The sequence below is a fragment of the Manacus candei genome, unplaced genomic scaffold (genome assembly GCF_025592945.1).
Source record: "Manacus candei isolate 608988 ecotype Guabito, Panama unplaced genomic scaffold, ASM2559294v1 h1tg000014l, whole genome shotgun sequence".
Classification (NCBI taxonomy): domain Eukaryota; kingdom Metazoa; phylum Chordata; class Aves; order Passeriformes; family Pipridae; genus Manacus; species Manacus candei.
The window spans coordinates 855,578-871,025 of NW_026138062.1; the positions used below are offsets into that span (position 1 = coordinate 855,578).

General features: G+C 37.6%; 1 protein-coding gene across 3 annotated transcripts; it reads right to left on the reverse strand.

Moving 5' to 3' along the window:
• Positions 1 to 723: 723 nt before the first annotated feature.
• On the reverse strand, positions 724 to 15,231 carry ERCC5 (ERCC excision repair 5, endonuclease). Of its 3 annotated transcripts, none has more exons than XM_051780589.1 (16): positions 15,108 to 15,188; positions 14,859 to 14,959; positions 14,020 to 14,195; positions 13,393 to 13,508; positions 13,204 to 13,296; positions 12,379 to 12,439; positions 11,327 to 11,470; positions 10,273 to 10,480; positions 8,843 to 9,994; positions 8,276 to 8,508; positions 7,781 to 7,900; positions 6,843 to 7,056; positions 4,822 to 4,966; positions 3,758 to 3,960; positions 2,748 to 2,830; positions 724 to 1,416 (listed from the first exon to the last, which is right to left on the reverse strand). In XM_051780589.1, the coding sequence occupies exons 2-16, from the start codon at positions 14,944 to 14,946 to the stop codon at positions 868 to 870; spliced, it is 3,585 nt and encodes a 1,194-aa protein (XP_051636549.1). In that variant the 5' UTR covers positions 14,947 to 14,959; positions 15,108 to 15,188; the 3' UTR covers positions 724 to 867. The 3 variants fall into 3 exon arrangements, with proteins under 3 accessions (XP_051636549.1, XP_051636547.1, XP_051636548.1); XM_051780587.1 differs by having other exon boundaries at positions 725 to 1,416; positions 15,125 to 15,231; XM_051780588.1 differs by having other exon boundaries at positions 725 to 1,416; positions 14,859 to 14,962; positions 15,125 to 15,211.
• Between the last annotated feature and the right edge of the window lie 217 nt (positions 15,232 to 15,448).

A 15,448-nucleotide genomic window follows, 5' to 3' on the forward strand; every position in this document is an offset into this window, starting at 1 on the left:
ATATGGACTTGGATTTCAAACAATGAAACAATGAGAAACACAGTAGAAATATCAAATGAGAAGACAAAAAAAAGGGCAAGAAGGACTAAAATGTAATGTGAGAATAAAAGTAAGACTGTACTTTTCCTCCTTAATCCACAGGAGGTAGAAATAAATTCTACAATCATTCAAAGAGGTGAGATGTGTGAGAAGTCTGAGCCCAACACATTGTCTCTCAAAAATTAATCTGATGTGAGTTGCTGCACCACTTTTTCAAACAAACACTGTCTTTCGATATGATCAAGGAAATCCAGATCTAGAAACATGACATTTACATTCAGAACATAAACAACTACTGCTCATCAGATTATGTAAGGACTGATTATACTGTGTGTTTTTCCTTGAGATTTTACGAGAGTTTGCTTCATCTCTCTTCAATAAACAACATTACTTTCAAGACAGGCTTAGTGAAGGGAAAAGAAAAACAAAACTAATTGAACTTATTTTCCTTCTTGCAACACCTAGAAATCACCCAGGTAGTTTTCAAAATTTCATTTAAGTTCTAAGTTAAGAAAGCAACAGATTGCAGGTGATTTTAACAATTAACTCAGAATGTAAATGAATGGACATCACATATTGGCTCAATTTTAAAATCTGAATCCAGAAAACTTATATCAAGTTCAATCTAGATCTTTATGAGTAAATGTCCTAAAATTAGTTTTTTCATTGCTTAGAATCCCTTCTATTTAAGGTCTGGACAGAAAATGAATGACAAATACATAACAAATAGAAATAATTTATTATATTTTATCAAAAATTCATTAGAATAATTACAAAGCTTAAATCATAAATGCCACAAGAGTCTGCCCTTTTTATTACTTTTCTTCTTTAAGACTTTTTCTTTCTTATTCCTCTCTTGCCCCGTGATCTGTTTTTTCTGCCCTCAAACACAGGTTTGGCAGTCACCATGACTACATTTCCCAGGTCTTCCTCCTCATCACTTGAGCTACTGCACCCCTTTTTCTCTTTATGGTCTGCAGTCTCTATCGTAGAGGTGTTTTTCCTCCTTTTGCTCTTGCCTAAATCTCTACTACTTGATTCCTCTGAGGAGTCACTAGAAGTTTCTGAAAGATGCAAATTTCCAATAAAACCACCTCCATATAAACATTCTTTTCTGGAATCTGAGTGTTTTCTTCTCTTTCCCCTCTGGGCTTTTGTTGCCACAGTTAGATTTGCACAGTCTGTGGTACCTTCCCCTTTTGTTTTCTCATGCTGTTCAAGTTCCATCTCTGTAACAGCAGTGGTCTCCTGAATTTCATCGTCTGCTTCTTTTTCCTTTCTCTTCAGGCAAGTCACAGCTCTGCGCAGTCTCTGACTTTTGATAGCCAGTTTTTCATGCTGCTCTAGTCTGAAGAATGAATCAATTCGAAGCTGAGTCTACCAAAAATAAAACAGAAAAACACCTTTAAATAGGATAGGAATTCAGTTGTTATCTCAGCTATGCTATAAGCTACCCAAAACTAAAGCAGGACAAAGGACTAATGAAATTAATACATGTGCACATAGATGTGAACAATAAGATGCATTATTAAGTAATACCTATATCTTATTATAAATTATACAACAAGAACCTTTACAGAAACCAAATAAGTAGCAACCTCCAGTGAAATTCATAAACATTGTACTGCTGATGATTAGACATATGTTGCTATTTTCAACCCTAATACAGAGAACCTCTGTAGTGCTCTTAAGGATGTCCTTACAAACACATCCTTAGCTTCAAGCTGTTAAAACAGCAGAATGTTTACTAAGTAAATGTTGTAAGTGCACTTCACATTTGTGCCTGCAAGTGCAACACACAGTCATTTGACTCAAGTTCGTTGTACCACATGCTGCTACAGTATAATTCCGAAGAGTAGAACTAGAAGTAGTCATACAGGATGGATCTGTGCTATTCAACCACAGCCAGGCTTATTGTAGAGACTAAGCTAGCCCTCTATATTTTCCCTAAAATTGTCTAAGAGAAACAGACGCTTCCAAAGGATGCTCAAGTCAACCTGAAAGTATAACTATTTAACCATGGGGTTTGGTACCTTTCAATCCTTTGAGTGATACAGAGAACCTAGAACACTGGTTTAGACAACATATCTACCTTATATATGACAAAAGGAGAAAACAGCCTGAGATTGGGTGATCAATTTCACAACTGCCTTTGACAGTTTTCACAGTATGCATCACAATTCCCTTTCAGCTTTTATTAAAGTTGACAGAACATTTATTTGGAAATTAGAATAATATTATTAATGGGCACTTGCTCAACAGTTCAGCCTGCACTCCTCCTCAAAGGATATGTATGGCATCAAATGGGCAGTATCACTTCACCAAAACCTTAGGGGCATTTTTATAAATACTTTTTAGAGACAGTATATTGTCTTTTAAAATTACTAAAGTTGCTTGAGGTACCTGTAGCGTCAACTACATCCAGAAGAAACAGCAGCCTCGATTTGAGATAGGTGCTTGATAGATAATAAAATTTGAGACCAACAATTGAAATTATGTAGAGTCCCTCACAGCACATTCAAATCATACAGAAATGAAGTCTGGAGAAGTACATTTAATGATTTAAATATATATACATAAAGATTATAAAACATATGACCAAAGCCCGGTTTTTGAGAAACATATTTTAGTTTAAATCCTTGCTCTTAATTTTAAAATGCTTCTCACAATTTTCCAGTTGCCCTTAAACTATAGGTTTTATACTTTACCTGCTGCACATTCAGCTGTTTCATCACAGGCAAAAGGATTCCATCTATCTTTGCTGTAGTCCAGCCAAAGTGATCCTTACAGAATGTGCAGAAAGTCAAAGAACTTTACAAAATGGCTATTAACTACTATTGTGTAAACACATAAAATGAAAATTCCTCAAGTAAACAATGTCTGTCGGAAAGTTGCTCCAGTTCAAAAGTTCTTCTAGTACAAAACTAGAGAAAAGACTCTAAGTTATAATAGCTGGTTTATGTGGACTGTTCCAGTATTACGCTATGCATCACGAATCACACTGTTACATCTCCAATAGTTGCAGAACCTTTTCTCTAATATCAACAATTCCAAAGGCATGTTTCAGTGAAGACAGAACTCACTTTGGCTATACAGTATTGTCATAAGACAAAATACCTATAAATAAACCTTACTTTTACACTTGCACACACTGGAAATTCCATTTACTGTTTAAAACACTATCAGCTCTGCATGCATTGCCATCTACTTTTCAACAATCCACTGTAGCTCAGACTGCAACAGATTCAAAAAACAGACATTATTGGAAGAAATGCAGGGAATAACGAGGGACAAAGTGCAGATTGAAACACCATTTCTGATTAGGCTTTGAGACTTATTCATGGAAAAATGGCAAACATACACCAAGAGTGTGCAAACAATCCCACTCACTCTAAGTCTAGAAACAGGCACAGGACAGTTACAGAAGCAGGAGGATCGAAACTAATTAGTTAGGTCAGCTACAAGATTCTCTTTCCACACAAAGCAAAGCAGCCCACTCTCTAGGAGGGCACAGCAGCCTTGAGTACCACACAAGCATGGCTGCATTCCCTTCCATTCCAGAGCTGGTGTCATTTTAGGAAAGCGCATGCAGATAGGGCTGGAGGCCCCTCACACCCAAGAGATGTTAAGAACTTGCCACTCCATTACTGACTCACTAACACACTTTATGAACTTTGAGTACTTTTACCTAACAAGTCCTACCATACAGTAAAAGGATATTCTCTGATCTGCTCTAAGTCAGGCTTCCCCCAGGTGAACGAACTCCTTGTCTCATCCACCACAGGCTTCAGGTATGCTTCTGCCACTGCTGGATTTGGGAAACCTGAAGAAAGCTGCAGCTCCCGTAGTTTCTTCTTGACCTTGGTATCATGTGGATTAGGTCTCAATTTCTTATTCTTCTGAGCCTCATTCCACCACTCACTGAAAAACAGAGATTATTAATTTGCCTCCATAACATATAATTTGAAGTATCAAGAGCCACCATGCTTATTTCAATAGCCTTAGTCTCTCTACTTCAGTTGCTACAAGGTATGAGGTAGAAAATTTCTAAATAAAGGACGGTCAAAGTGATAAATAATCTGAAAGCAGAAAAGACAAAACACACACATTAAATGCAGCCATTGTAAGCCACAGTAGTAAACATCACCTGTATTCCCCATAAATTGCTAAACAGAAGACCCTAACTTCAGCCTCACTTCCACACACAAGGATCATTTTTGGAGATTTTTTTGGTATGAAAGGGGAAAAAAAAGAAAACAAAAAGAAAACCCAAACCAAACCAACCCCAACAAAACCAACCAACCAAACAAAAAACCCAAACAAAAAACCAAACCTTCTAACCATCCTTGCCTTTGCCAATACAACTGCCTTGGCCCTCTTCAAATCTTGCTCTTCCCCACAGCCTACCTGTCTGTCTCTTTCCAGGTCATCCATCCTCTTTCCTCTATGAACAAGCTATAGCAACTTCTCACAAACTCAGGCAGAATAAACCTCTGCTCCATTATGGATCCAGCTCTGCAATGAACTCTGAGGCAGTCACACAGTTTTACAGCTATTCTATTTCGCTGTAATTGCTCACTTATTGTAATCACTGTATCAATATGTCACCTTATTTACCTATCATTTCAAATAGCGATATAATGGAGACACATGTTTTGCAGCTTAGTCTCCTTAATGATGGTCAAAGATGGTCATATGTCTTGGTGCATGCTTAAGCAGCAGCAAAGCATATTCATTTTCATAACACGGAGAGACAAAAGAGCAAAATAGAATGAAGCATACGCAAATTTTAAGAGTGGTTCTAAGCCATGCCCAGGAAATTCATTTAAAATCTCCATCGCTGTTACGAAGCCAACATTTGGGATGCCCTCAGTGTAGTCACTTCCAAGCAAGTACGCCAAATTAATTAGCTTGCTTCTATCCAACCCTGTAAAAGAAAGTGCATAAACCAAATAAAAACAGTGGATTCAGCATTTATTCTCTTACAAATTAAAAAATATTATCTGAAAGGCAAAAATCAAAAGGAAAGCAAAGACATTTACTCTGTAAAATTATATTTAGTTCAACATCAGAATTTGCTCAATTATATTCTAGAGCACTACAAATATGCTCCTGCTAGGTCAAGCACCAATAGTTGTGCTAACTGGGCAAATACATCTTGCCAAATCAAACTGTTACAATGGACATCAAGAGGAATTTTTTCACAAAAAGGGTTGTTAAACATTGGAATAGGTTGCCTGGGGAGGTGGTGGATTCACCACCCCTGGAGGTGTTCAAGAAACAACTGGACATGGCACTCAGTGCCACAGTCTAGTTGGTAAGGTGGTGATCAGTCAAAGGCTGGACTCGATAACCTCAGAGGTCTTTTCCAACCTAAATGATTGTCTAATGTCAAAACCTTTGGGAAATTCAGGGTTGCTAAGAGATTTTTTTTTTTACATTTATTTTATCCAATTACTGTCCTATTCCCATCTAATGCGGACTCAAATTTAATAATGCTTTAATAAAAAATGTTTAAATAAAAACATTCTGTTTGAATTCTAGCCCATAATATCAATGCCTCTGCTTCTTAAGCGTTCCCCAACTGGGAGCCTTTTGTTCTGTGCTGGTGCAGTTACTAAGTAGGTCAGAAGAGCCTGTGGAACAGCCAGAAAGAAGGAAAAACTCAGTCGACCACTTTTACTTGATAGAAGGTTTGAGGCAACCAGACTGATTTTTAGTGACCAGCTTCAATAATTTAGATTTAAATAAAAAATAACTTTAAAAAAATTCAATGCAGAAAAGGAGAGATGTGATTCTAAACACACAAAGCAAGATCATCATCATGCTAGTCAGGATATCTATCAAGAACGGAGCTAAGAAAGAATAATTGTGCAACGCATAGGAAAGAAGTAGCAGTACAAGGCTGCAGAGGAATGTGACATGAAGACTGATGGTGACTATTTTTCCCCAATAAATAAATAAAAGCTCTGGCTTATTACATTAATAACAGTTAAAAATCACACACATGCTTTTACAGCAAGTCTTTCCAAGTAAGCTACAGTAGCATACTTCAGTAGGGGAAAAAATATTCCATTCAATTTGCTGGAAGAAGAAACCAAAGATATATTTTTCATCACATAAAAATGGTAAGAAATGTTACATGCTGAAGACATTAAAATATTACTTCAAAGTCTACAGCCTCTCAAATTTGAAAGTGTCAAAACTGATTTTAAGAATTCTGTTAGAAAAAGACATAATAACAAGTTTAACTCGGTTCATATTTTCCCTAATACACTATGTGACACTGAAGTTTAGTAGTTCAACAAAATTAGCAACAATTTGATTAGACTGAAGAGCAATCTGAAAGAAGGAAAAAATCTGTCAGTGTTAACTAAATGAAAAATGTTTTACATAGCATACACATATTTCTGATCCTCTTTTAACACATTATGTGTCAGTATGCCCAAAACTAACTTTCATTTCCAGAAGACTATAAATTTGATGACATCAGAATATAATTTTCCTACCACATCAGGAAAGTCATGCTAACATTTACCCAGGAACTGATATCATAGTTCATATCTCCAGCCTTGATGATCATCACATTAACTCAGTATATGAAATGCAGGAGTTTGTATATTCAGGGTGGTCAGTTGGCAGTAAAAACAGCAACCCAACTGAATGGCTTTAGAGACTACCCAAAGAACAGGCATTGTAATAACAGACACACAAAATTCTGTAGAAAACACAATTTCAAAGAGACAGATGGCAGCGCTGTCTTACTAAAGACTGTGTTTAACAAACCAATACCTGAGGCTTACCTAGCTCATTTTGCAAATCAATATACTGATAATATTCTACATATTTGTTCTGGCTGAAGAAATTTTTATAAACATGTCGTGCGCCAAATAACCAAACATCGCTGTCATCGGTGATTGTCCCAGAGGTCTGATCGGTAAGGTCCAGTATGGCACACTGTGCCTCTGCTTCCATCGGAGCTTCAATATATGGAATGCCAAACAGACGCAGAAGCTCCTGCAGGATGGAGGGAAAGTAACAATTCATCTAAAGAATTAACTTCTATTATACTTCTGCTTGACTTGGAACTGCTAGATTCACACTTGGGATGTATTTAATATTTGGCAGCAAATCTGAATTTCCCCTAAAAAGTGCCAAGCGCAGTTAAGTCAAGGGGGAAATTACACTTATCTCAGGCAGATAGTTCCACATAAGTCAAGCACTACTTGAGCACCCTATTAGCACAGAGTTTGAGAACCTGCTATCTTAATTGCACAAGCATACTTAACTACTGTGTTTTCCACAGCAAGGAGAAAATTCCATGCATTACAGTTATGTGGGCTCCATGAAAGAAAGACGCAGGTTAAATGAAAAAAAAAAAATAAATCATATTTTAAAAAAATTGGTCATCACTTTAGCTAAGAAAATAGTTGAAAGCACCTGAGAAACATTCATATCAAGCAGGAAACAGTGGGCAGACTAATCATTCTTTGGATAGTGTTTTGATATACATGTATTTTGATGCGTTTTTGCTTTTATGGAATACATTAGTTAACTTCAGTTAAATATCCAACACGCACTAGGTTTACAGACTTGTGCTATTTACACAACTCTGGATTATGTTCCCCACCCAGCTAGAGGAAGAAAGGAGACCTATAATTAACAAAAATTACTAACAGCTTTTGAGTAAATTACTGGGGTGGAGAAGTGAACGAAATCAAAATGACTCAGCAAATACTACCTGGCTTTCCAAGAACATCTGTCCTGTTACAGAAGCAGCAACACGCTCCTGCTGCTGTTTTTGAGACTGAAGCATATTCTGCTCAGTAGAAAGGTCCCTTTCTAATTCTTCTAGTTCTTCCTGAAAATATAAACCAAGACTTTCATTATTTCAACAATTCAGGTATACTTAGTTAAGTACAGCACTAAGTCTCTGGCTATAATTATTCTAGTAGTATATGATTCATTAATTCACACACAGAAGGTGTTACAGCTTCTCTAATGCAGTACCAGGGATAGGTTGTCATCACCATGCTAAACCCTTGAAGTTTCCCTCTGATTTCAGGGAGATTATGATTAACTATCTTTAAACAAAAATCAGTTCCTGTACAATTAGACACATATATGAGAAAACAATGAAACAATACAAAGCTGTCCAATAGTTTTCCTTAACAACTACTTGGAGACAAAGCACTCCATTAATAGCTCAAAACAAGTAACAAGGAGAATAAGTTACCAAACTGATGTCTTGCCACTCATCCACTGCATCTTTATTATCAGCTTCTCTTTCAACATTCTGAGCATTTCCCAGCTGCATTTCATCAGACTCCTTCAGCAGCTCCTGTGTGACAACATCAGGTCTGCCTGTCTCTACTTCTGAAAGCGCTGTTTCATCACCCAGTTTTTCATCATATTTAGTAGGAAACTCAGCCTCATTACTGATTTCAGTATCCACTTCAATAAAGCTTGCTATTAAGAGAAAACAGATACTTGAACATATGCAGATTTAGATATAAGGATTGTGAAATTACACAAACCAAGTGGCTGACCATTAATACACCAGTTAAATTCAGTGTACACAACAACATGCTTTCCTGACTTTTTGTATTTTATACTCAGGTTTCAATGATAAAATGTGACACCAAGGGGAAAAACACAGCTCAGATTTTCTTCCCACCTCCTGTATGTGTAGGGACAGGTGTATTTAAAGCATTTCACACTGAGAGAAAAGGTTAACTTCAAATGACTACAAATATGCTAAGTTCCTATTTTTTATCTTTTTACACAATTAAAAAGCACATACCATCGGAATCACTGTCTTCAGACTGTGAAATCCCTTCTCTGTCCTCCTCAGGACCTCTTGCTTCTGGAAAAACTCTAATATGCTTCTGTACCTCAGATACATTCTCTTCTGTTTGTGAAATTACTTCCTCTATATTTTCAGAAATTTTCAAGTTTTTCTCATTTTTAGAAAGGTCTGTTGTTGCAGCATGAATCAAAGCCCCTATACTAGTTTGTACAGAGGAACAACTTGGCTTCTGCACACACAAATTCATATCCTTATCTTCCAAAGACTTTAAGTCCATTTTGGAACCATTTTCTTCTTTTTCTAAGTCTTCTTTGCCTTTCCTAGTATTTTCAATACAAGAATAATTTTCAGCTCTGGATATACTGATATCTTTGGGTGAAATATGATTTTTGGAACCATTTTCTTCTTTGTCTAAATCTTCTGTGTCTTTTCTAGTATTGTCAATAAACGAATAATTTTCCGCTCTGAATATATTGGTATCCTTGGGTGCAATACAATTTTTTGAACCATTTTCTTCTTTGCTTACATCTTCTTTGCCTTTTTTAGTATTGTCAGTAGAAGAGTAATTTTCAGTTGTGGATATACCAGTGTCTTTGGGTGTAATATGATTTTCTTCCAGCTTCTGACTTTTCTGTTCAAATTCAGCACCATGCATAGTCACTTGGATTGACGAACAAATTGTAGTTTTAAGTATGTTTTTTCCCTCCTTAACTTCAGGAATCTGCTCTTCCTCATCTGAGCTACTAAGCAGAAAATCTTTCACTTCTGATCTTTCTGGTAGCACTCCATCAGTTCTAATAATAACAACTTCCTCCCTTTTATCCTCATCACTCAGAGCTTGCTGAATTGCCCGTAGTGTTCTTGGAGACACACTGCCTTCCTCTGTTACATTCAATTGTCCTGTATCCAGTTCTTCTTCTGAGCTGCTTTCTACCATAGCAGCCTGGATAGCATGCAAAGTCCGAGGAGAGGGTGGTGCTGTCACCACATTATTATCTTTCTCTGTTTGCATCTTGTCAGATGCAACTGGCTTTGCATTAGCAGGAGATTCGTTGATTTTATTCAATTTAGTCAATTCAAGCATTTTTGATGAGGGTCCTGCAGTAGTTTCCAAGTCTCTATTTATAGCTTCTTTTGCTTGAATACCTGAAAGAAAGTTTTTTGTTGATTTTTTTGTTTTAGTAAAAAACTGCTTTATAATAACATTCCATTTTACATAATGAACATCATTATATAAAGATTAATAAACCACTTTTCTACAGGTTTACAGATCACAGTTAATTATGTACAATAGTAATGCACATTTCATACAAAGTATTGGCTACATGCGTCCATAAACAATATTCAGGGTTTTTTTTAAAAACTGCCAGTTGCAGAGTGTACACTCCAAACAAGAGGTTTTACAAAATTAAGACCTGACATACCCTTTATCAGAATATAGTGAGAAGTCTCTTCAGAGACCACCCTCCTTGATTCCACTTCTTTCACAAAACCACCTTCATTTTCATATTGTGTTTGGATTTCACCCGACTGCTGTTGATTCATTTCTTTTTGCACATTCTCTATGCACCGATTGAGGTTGCTTTTTTTAAGCAAGCCCCTAAGCTGGTACTGGGAAAACTCATTGGAGTCCTCAAAACAAAACAAAACAAAATGAAACAAAACAAAACAAACAAGTCAATTGAAATAAAATGCCCCTTTTAAGTAAGTTCATTTCCCACACTCTGGAGAGTGTGGAAACTCTTTTAAGAGTTCCTTTAAACACGTAACATTTGTGTTTTACTGACTGCTACACTCCCAAGCGACAGCAATACTATCCTGGTAACATGCAACAATTCTAAAAGGCACCAGTAGTTCTGACTGCTGGTTAAACATGAAATCTCAATTATGTGACCAACAAAACTTAGTTGGCTTGCAGAGGTCATTTCCATCTTAAAAAAGAAAGCAATTAAAACAGAATCCACAAGTGGACCATTTTAAAATTATGATTCTTAGCCATCATTTGATCTGTACTTTCAAATCTAACTGCAGAAGCAGCACTGTAGGATTCTCCATTTGTCTCTGAGCAGCTTCAGCAACACATCTGCCTAAGTTACAAAAGCCTCTTCCCAGCTGCTAGCTCCCCTAACAACCTCAGGGTTTGGAATCCTAGCTGTGTTCATTCTGCCTGGTTTATCCACACCACTAGCTTGTTTTTGCAATTGAAATCTTGGGCATAATGCTGATGAGGCATGAGACAGAGCATGCTTTTTCTCGTTCTTGCCAAACTGAATTAGCTCTGCTAATTTTAGTGGAAATCAAGAGATAAGGCTGTTAAGAGTCATTATCTCATTGGATTTTTTTCCCCCTCAATATAACATCTCTTATTAAGTAGTCCAGGGAGTAAAGCTTTCTAGATGTGATCTGCTTACATAGTCCTCATCTGCATTAATGGCAATAGCTCCATTCTGTTGGCTTGAAAACTATTTTAAATATTACCTCTGGCATTGCTTCAAATAACGTTCTTCTTCGCTTTGTAAGTTCTTTAATATCAGTCAAGATCTCATGTTTTACTTCTGGAGGTAGCTTGTTGAAATCTTCTGATTCAATATCTACAGAATAAGGATTTTCACATAACTGTTCCTATAAAAATGGAAAATAACATAAAATATATATTTTTATATTACAGCACAGCAAAAATAGTAAAATATTTAGAGCATCATTCCAAACAACAAGACCAAAAAAAAGTCTTAAGAATTTTGTTGCTACTTCCTATATGGTAAAGAAAACAAGGAAAAAAAAGGTAACTGCTACATAATAAAACAATGTAAAGTACATAATTATTGATGTACATTATACAGAGAAACTTGGTTTTATTCTTTTTACAAAAAGATATTTAGTATAAATCACAGAAGTAGGTTCTATAGCCTCAGCTAGTCTGATTTTATCTTTCTAAAGAGGTTCTCCTGAATGAGAACTACTTCAAAGATAAACAGTATTTTCAAGAGTTTTTCTTTTTTTTTTTCTATTGATGAAAGCAGAGATAATTTTATTACTCATTATGTCTTCTCCTTAGGTTATATATTTCTCTTCTCCTCTTCCTGTGAGCACAACAGAAGCAAATACAGAATTTATCTGTGAAAGCTCAAGGAATGAAATGCTTCAGCATCAGTTCATATGTGGAGAAGCACAGGAATTTTGTTAAATGTTGTATGCATACACATGTGCATAAATGCATACATGTCACGTACATCATCAGAAAAACCAATTTTTTTCTCAATATGTTCAGAGAAAGTAGTAAAAAGAAAAAAAAGGATACCATAAAAAATTTCTCTTCCGTTGTATCCTAGTGGAGAAATTACATTTATATTTCCTCATTATCAGGAAGTCTTAGAGTACCAAAAATTAACGTGTTTGCTTGAGAAGCAATGCTATAGTAAGACTTATATCTCCAAACAATTGGGTTTTTTTAAGCTTTTTGTTTATCTTTTAAGCATAGCATATGAATGAGAAGACTGTTCACAGTAACAGGGTAATTAGGTTGCACTTACTTGCAACATCTTTTTTTGGCTCACTCTCATTTGCCATTCTTTTTCTTCCTCCTCTTCTGAGCTAAAAATCACAAAGAGAAAACAAAAGGTGTAGATATTTACCCAGGAAAATAAAGTTCCTATTTAAAGCAAAAGGACATTAGTCATTGCTTTGGTAGTAAGTACAAAAATACATACGCACACACATATATATATATACATATACATACAAACACACATTATAAATACATACACAGGTCAAAAAGATCTGAGCAGAAAGCAAGAAGGCAGACTTATGTCAGCTAAAACTAGATTGAGACAACTGATGCTGCTTAAATCCTTATCTGATGGTCAGTGTTTAAAGTACATGAAAGGACAGATACACATAGAGTAATCTAACGCATAGCTTCATGTTCTCAGTTTTGTTGTCATATTTGACAGCACAAACAAAGTCTGCTTCTACTGAACACGTCAGTGCTCTGAACAAGGGGACACAAAACAGAGTCATATAGGTAGCAGTCACCCAAGTTTGAGCAATCAGTCCCATTTAGTTGTACAGATATGGTCAGAGAGACTGAGGTAGACCTTTCATCCTTAAACATGAATCCAGTGTAGAAATTTAATCTGTGGGCTGAAGGCTTCTTCTGTTACTTTCTCATAAGTAACTAGAAGGGTTCTGTGTACAGTTATAAACAAACCCTCCAAAAAGAAACTGAAATAAAATATAAATGAAAAATATACTTCATATATTATAGAATCTCATAGATCAAAGGCCTTTCAGCAGCATCAAAAAATGTGTTTAATGCTTTTATCCTAGTTTAAGTTATTTTTTTTAATTTTACCTACCTATTCTTCTCTTCATCTTCTAAAGCAGGCAATACATACATATCATCAATTTCTCCTCTTCGAACTTGTGTAATACTGGGCAAAACTTCATTGCTTAGGGAAAAGGAAAAAAAAACCCACAGTGAGTAACAGCTATATAAGGAATTATCTGACATTTATAAATGAGGGAAAAATAATTTTTATTCTTGCCTTTTTCCCGCAAGAGCAGTTTTGATAACATGTCTCTTCAAAAGCGTCTTCAAGAGTTTCTCTGTAGTTTCCCTGGAATCACTGATGGCAACTTCCTTTCTTTGTCTTCGCTTAGCCTGTGAAAGTAAGATTAACACCAACAAGATTTTGCCAGATGCTGAAGATGCACATCCAACATGTCACTGTTAAAATTCAGTGTGCTGAGCCTACGAGCTACTCCTAAATCATCCTACACTACTGGGGTCACAGTCTTCAAATCCTCTAAATCTACATCTGTTTCCTCTGTGGGACTTGGGAACAGCTTTCAGCTTCCGGGTACAAATGCCACAAGAGTTCATTCAAGGTCCATTCTGGAGCATGATCCAGGCTTATGCCATCCTCTACTTCTCCACAACCTGGTTTCTATGGAAAGCAAACCTGCCTCTATCAAAAGAGAGCTGCCGCATGCTCCAAGAGCTAACCCAGGTTGGGACTGCAGAGGACACTGCACAGCAGTGGCTTCAAGCCCTCCATCCTCACAGATCAGAAGCATAGGCAGAACAGTAGGAAGAAAACTGAACATGGCTACTTAGTTTCAGCGGACGCACACCCTATTTTGCATTGCAATGACTCAGCAAAGGCACTTACCAAGGTTTGTCTCTTCAGAAGAGGCGCCTCTCCGTCAAAAACAAAGACAGGTCGAATTCGGAAAAACAGTAACTTGCAGAGCCGATGGAACAGAGTGAGGAGGTGAGCATTCCGTACGGAAACACCACCACGATCTCTGGCTCCCTTTATTGCTTGGTTCAACCAAATACTGATATCTTAAAGAACCGCTGAGAGGAAAAACTGTGCTCTCTTACACATATACTACATTAAGTTTCTATAAAGTGCACATATTTGACTGAGTGGCTTTTACCCACTGCTTCAGGCTTGGCTTATGGAAACCAAAATTATCCAAATAGCTGTGAACTTTGGAGAAGAATAAATTCTTGCCCTTATTGCCCTGCACAAAAAGTAGAGTGGAAGGAACTGTGGAGCAAGTACCTCCCCAATTATTTTTACACATAAATGAAGGCTAATTTCCCTCCACATCTTTCCAGTATTTGACCAAGCATACAGGATAGGAAAGTTAATTCTTAAGTATTTAATTTTTTTCATCTTACAGTCCTACAGAGTTTATTTATAAAGCACGTTTATTTATAAAGTACGTTTATTTATAAAGCACAAAATCCTAGAGTCCAACACTTTTGTAAGGAACCTATTCAGAAAAGCCTATTCTTCAAACGATAAAAACAGAAAGAGCTTACTATTCCACATATTATAAAGTATAAAATCCACCTACCAAAATGTTGTCAATTTAAAATTAATAACAACAATAATCATCATAATCACAACAAGAAAACATGATCACTTATAAGTAAGGGAAATAGTTAAGATAATCTCCTTCACAGTTTTGGTTCCCCGGTTTTACTTTTAAAGGATACCCACAGCAAGAATTTTCCCTTCTAGCGTTTCTGGGCTTATGGTTCTCCCGGTGCATTCGAGCAGCTTCCAAAGTCCTTGAACTCCCATGGTCCCTTCTTACCTGCTTTGAGAGAAAATCTATGAGGCAAAAAGAAGGGATAACCCAAAGACGATACGGCCCACGTCTGCTTCATTAAGGCGAACAGAAATAACGAGGCAGCCGTTCGGCCCGGGACCAGCTGGGGCAGGAGGGGGTCGTGGTGCTGGACCTGCGGCGGGAGCTCACCTGCGGCGGGGCAGGGAGCGGAGCCTGGCGGGGGACCCGGAAAGGCCGGACAGGCCCAGCGGCCCCTCCAGCCAGCGAGCGCAGACACCGCCCCGGCACCGCCCCGGCACCGCCCCGGCACCGCCCCGGTACCGCCCCGGTACCGCCCCGGCACCGCCCCCGTACCGCCCCGGTACCGCCCCGGCACCGCCCCCGTACCGCCCCGGCGCTGCCCCGCGGCCCGCCGGGAAGAGCCGTGGGCGGGGCGGAGCCGGCGCCCCTTCCCGGCCTGCGAGGAGCCGCTCATTCCCGCCCCTCACTGCGGGGCCGGGCGGCTCCCACCGG

Bases quoted from the DNA above. Each gene is read 5' to 3' on its own strand.
- ERCC5 (XM_051780589.1), bottom strand. From the start codon at position 14,946: ATGGGAGTTCAAGGACTTTGGAAGCTGCTCGAATGCACCGGGAGAACC. The intron at 10,481-11,326 runs GTAATATTTAAA...TTTTGTTTTGAG, and splicing joins TATTTGAAGCAATGCCAGAG to GACTCCAATGAGTTTTCCCA. The intron at 4,967-6,842 runs GTAAGCCTCAGG...TTTCTTTTACAG, and splicing joins TGATTTGCAAAATGAGCTAG to GGTTGGATAGAAGCAAGCTA.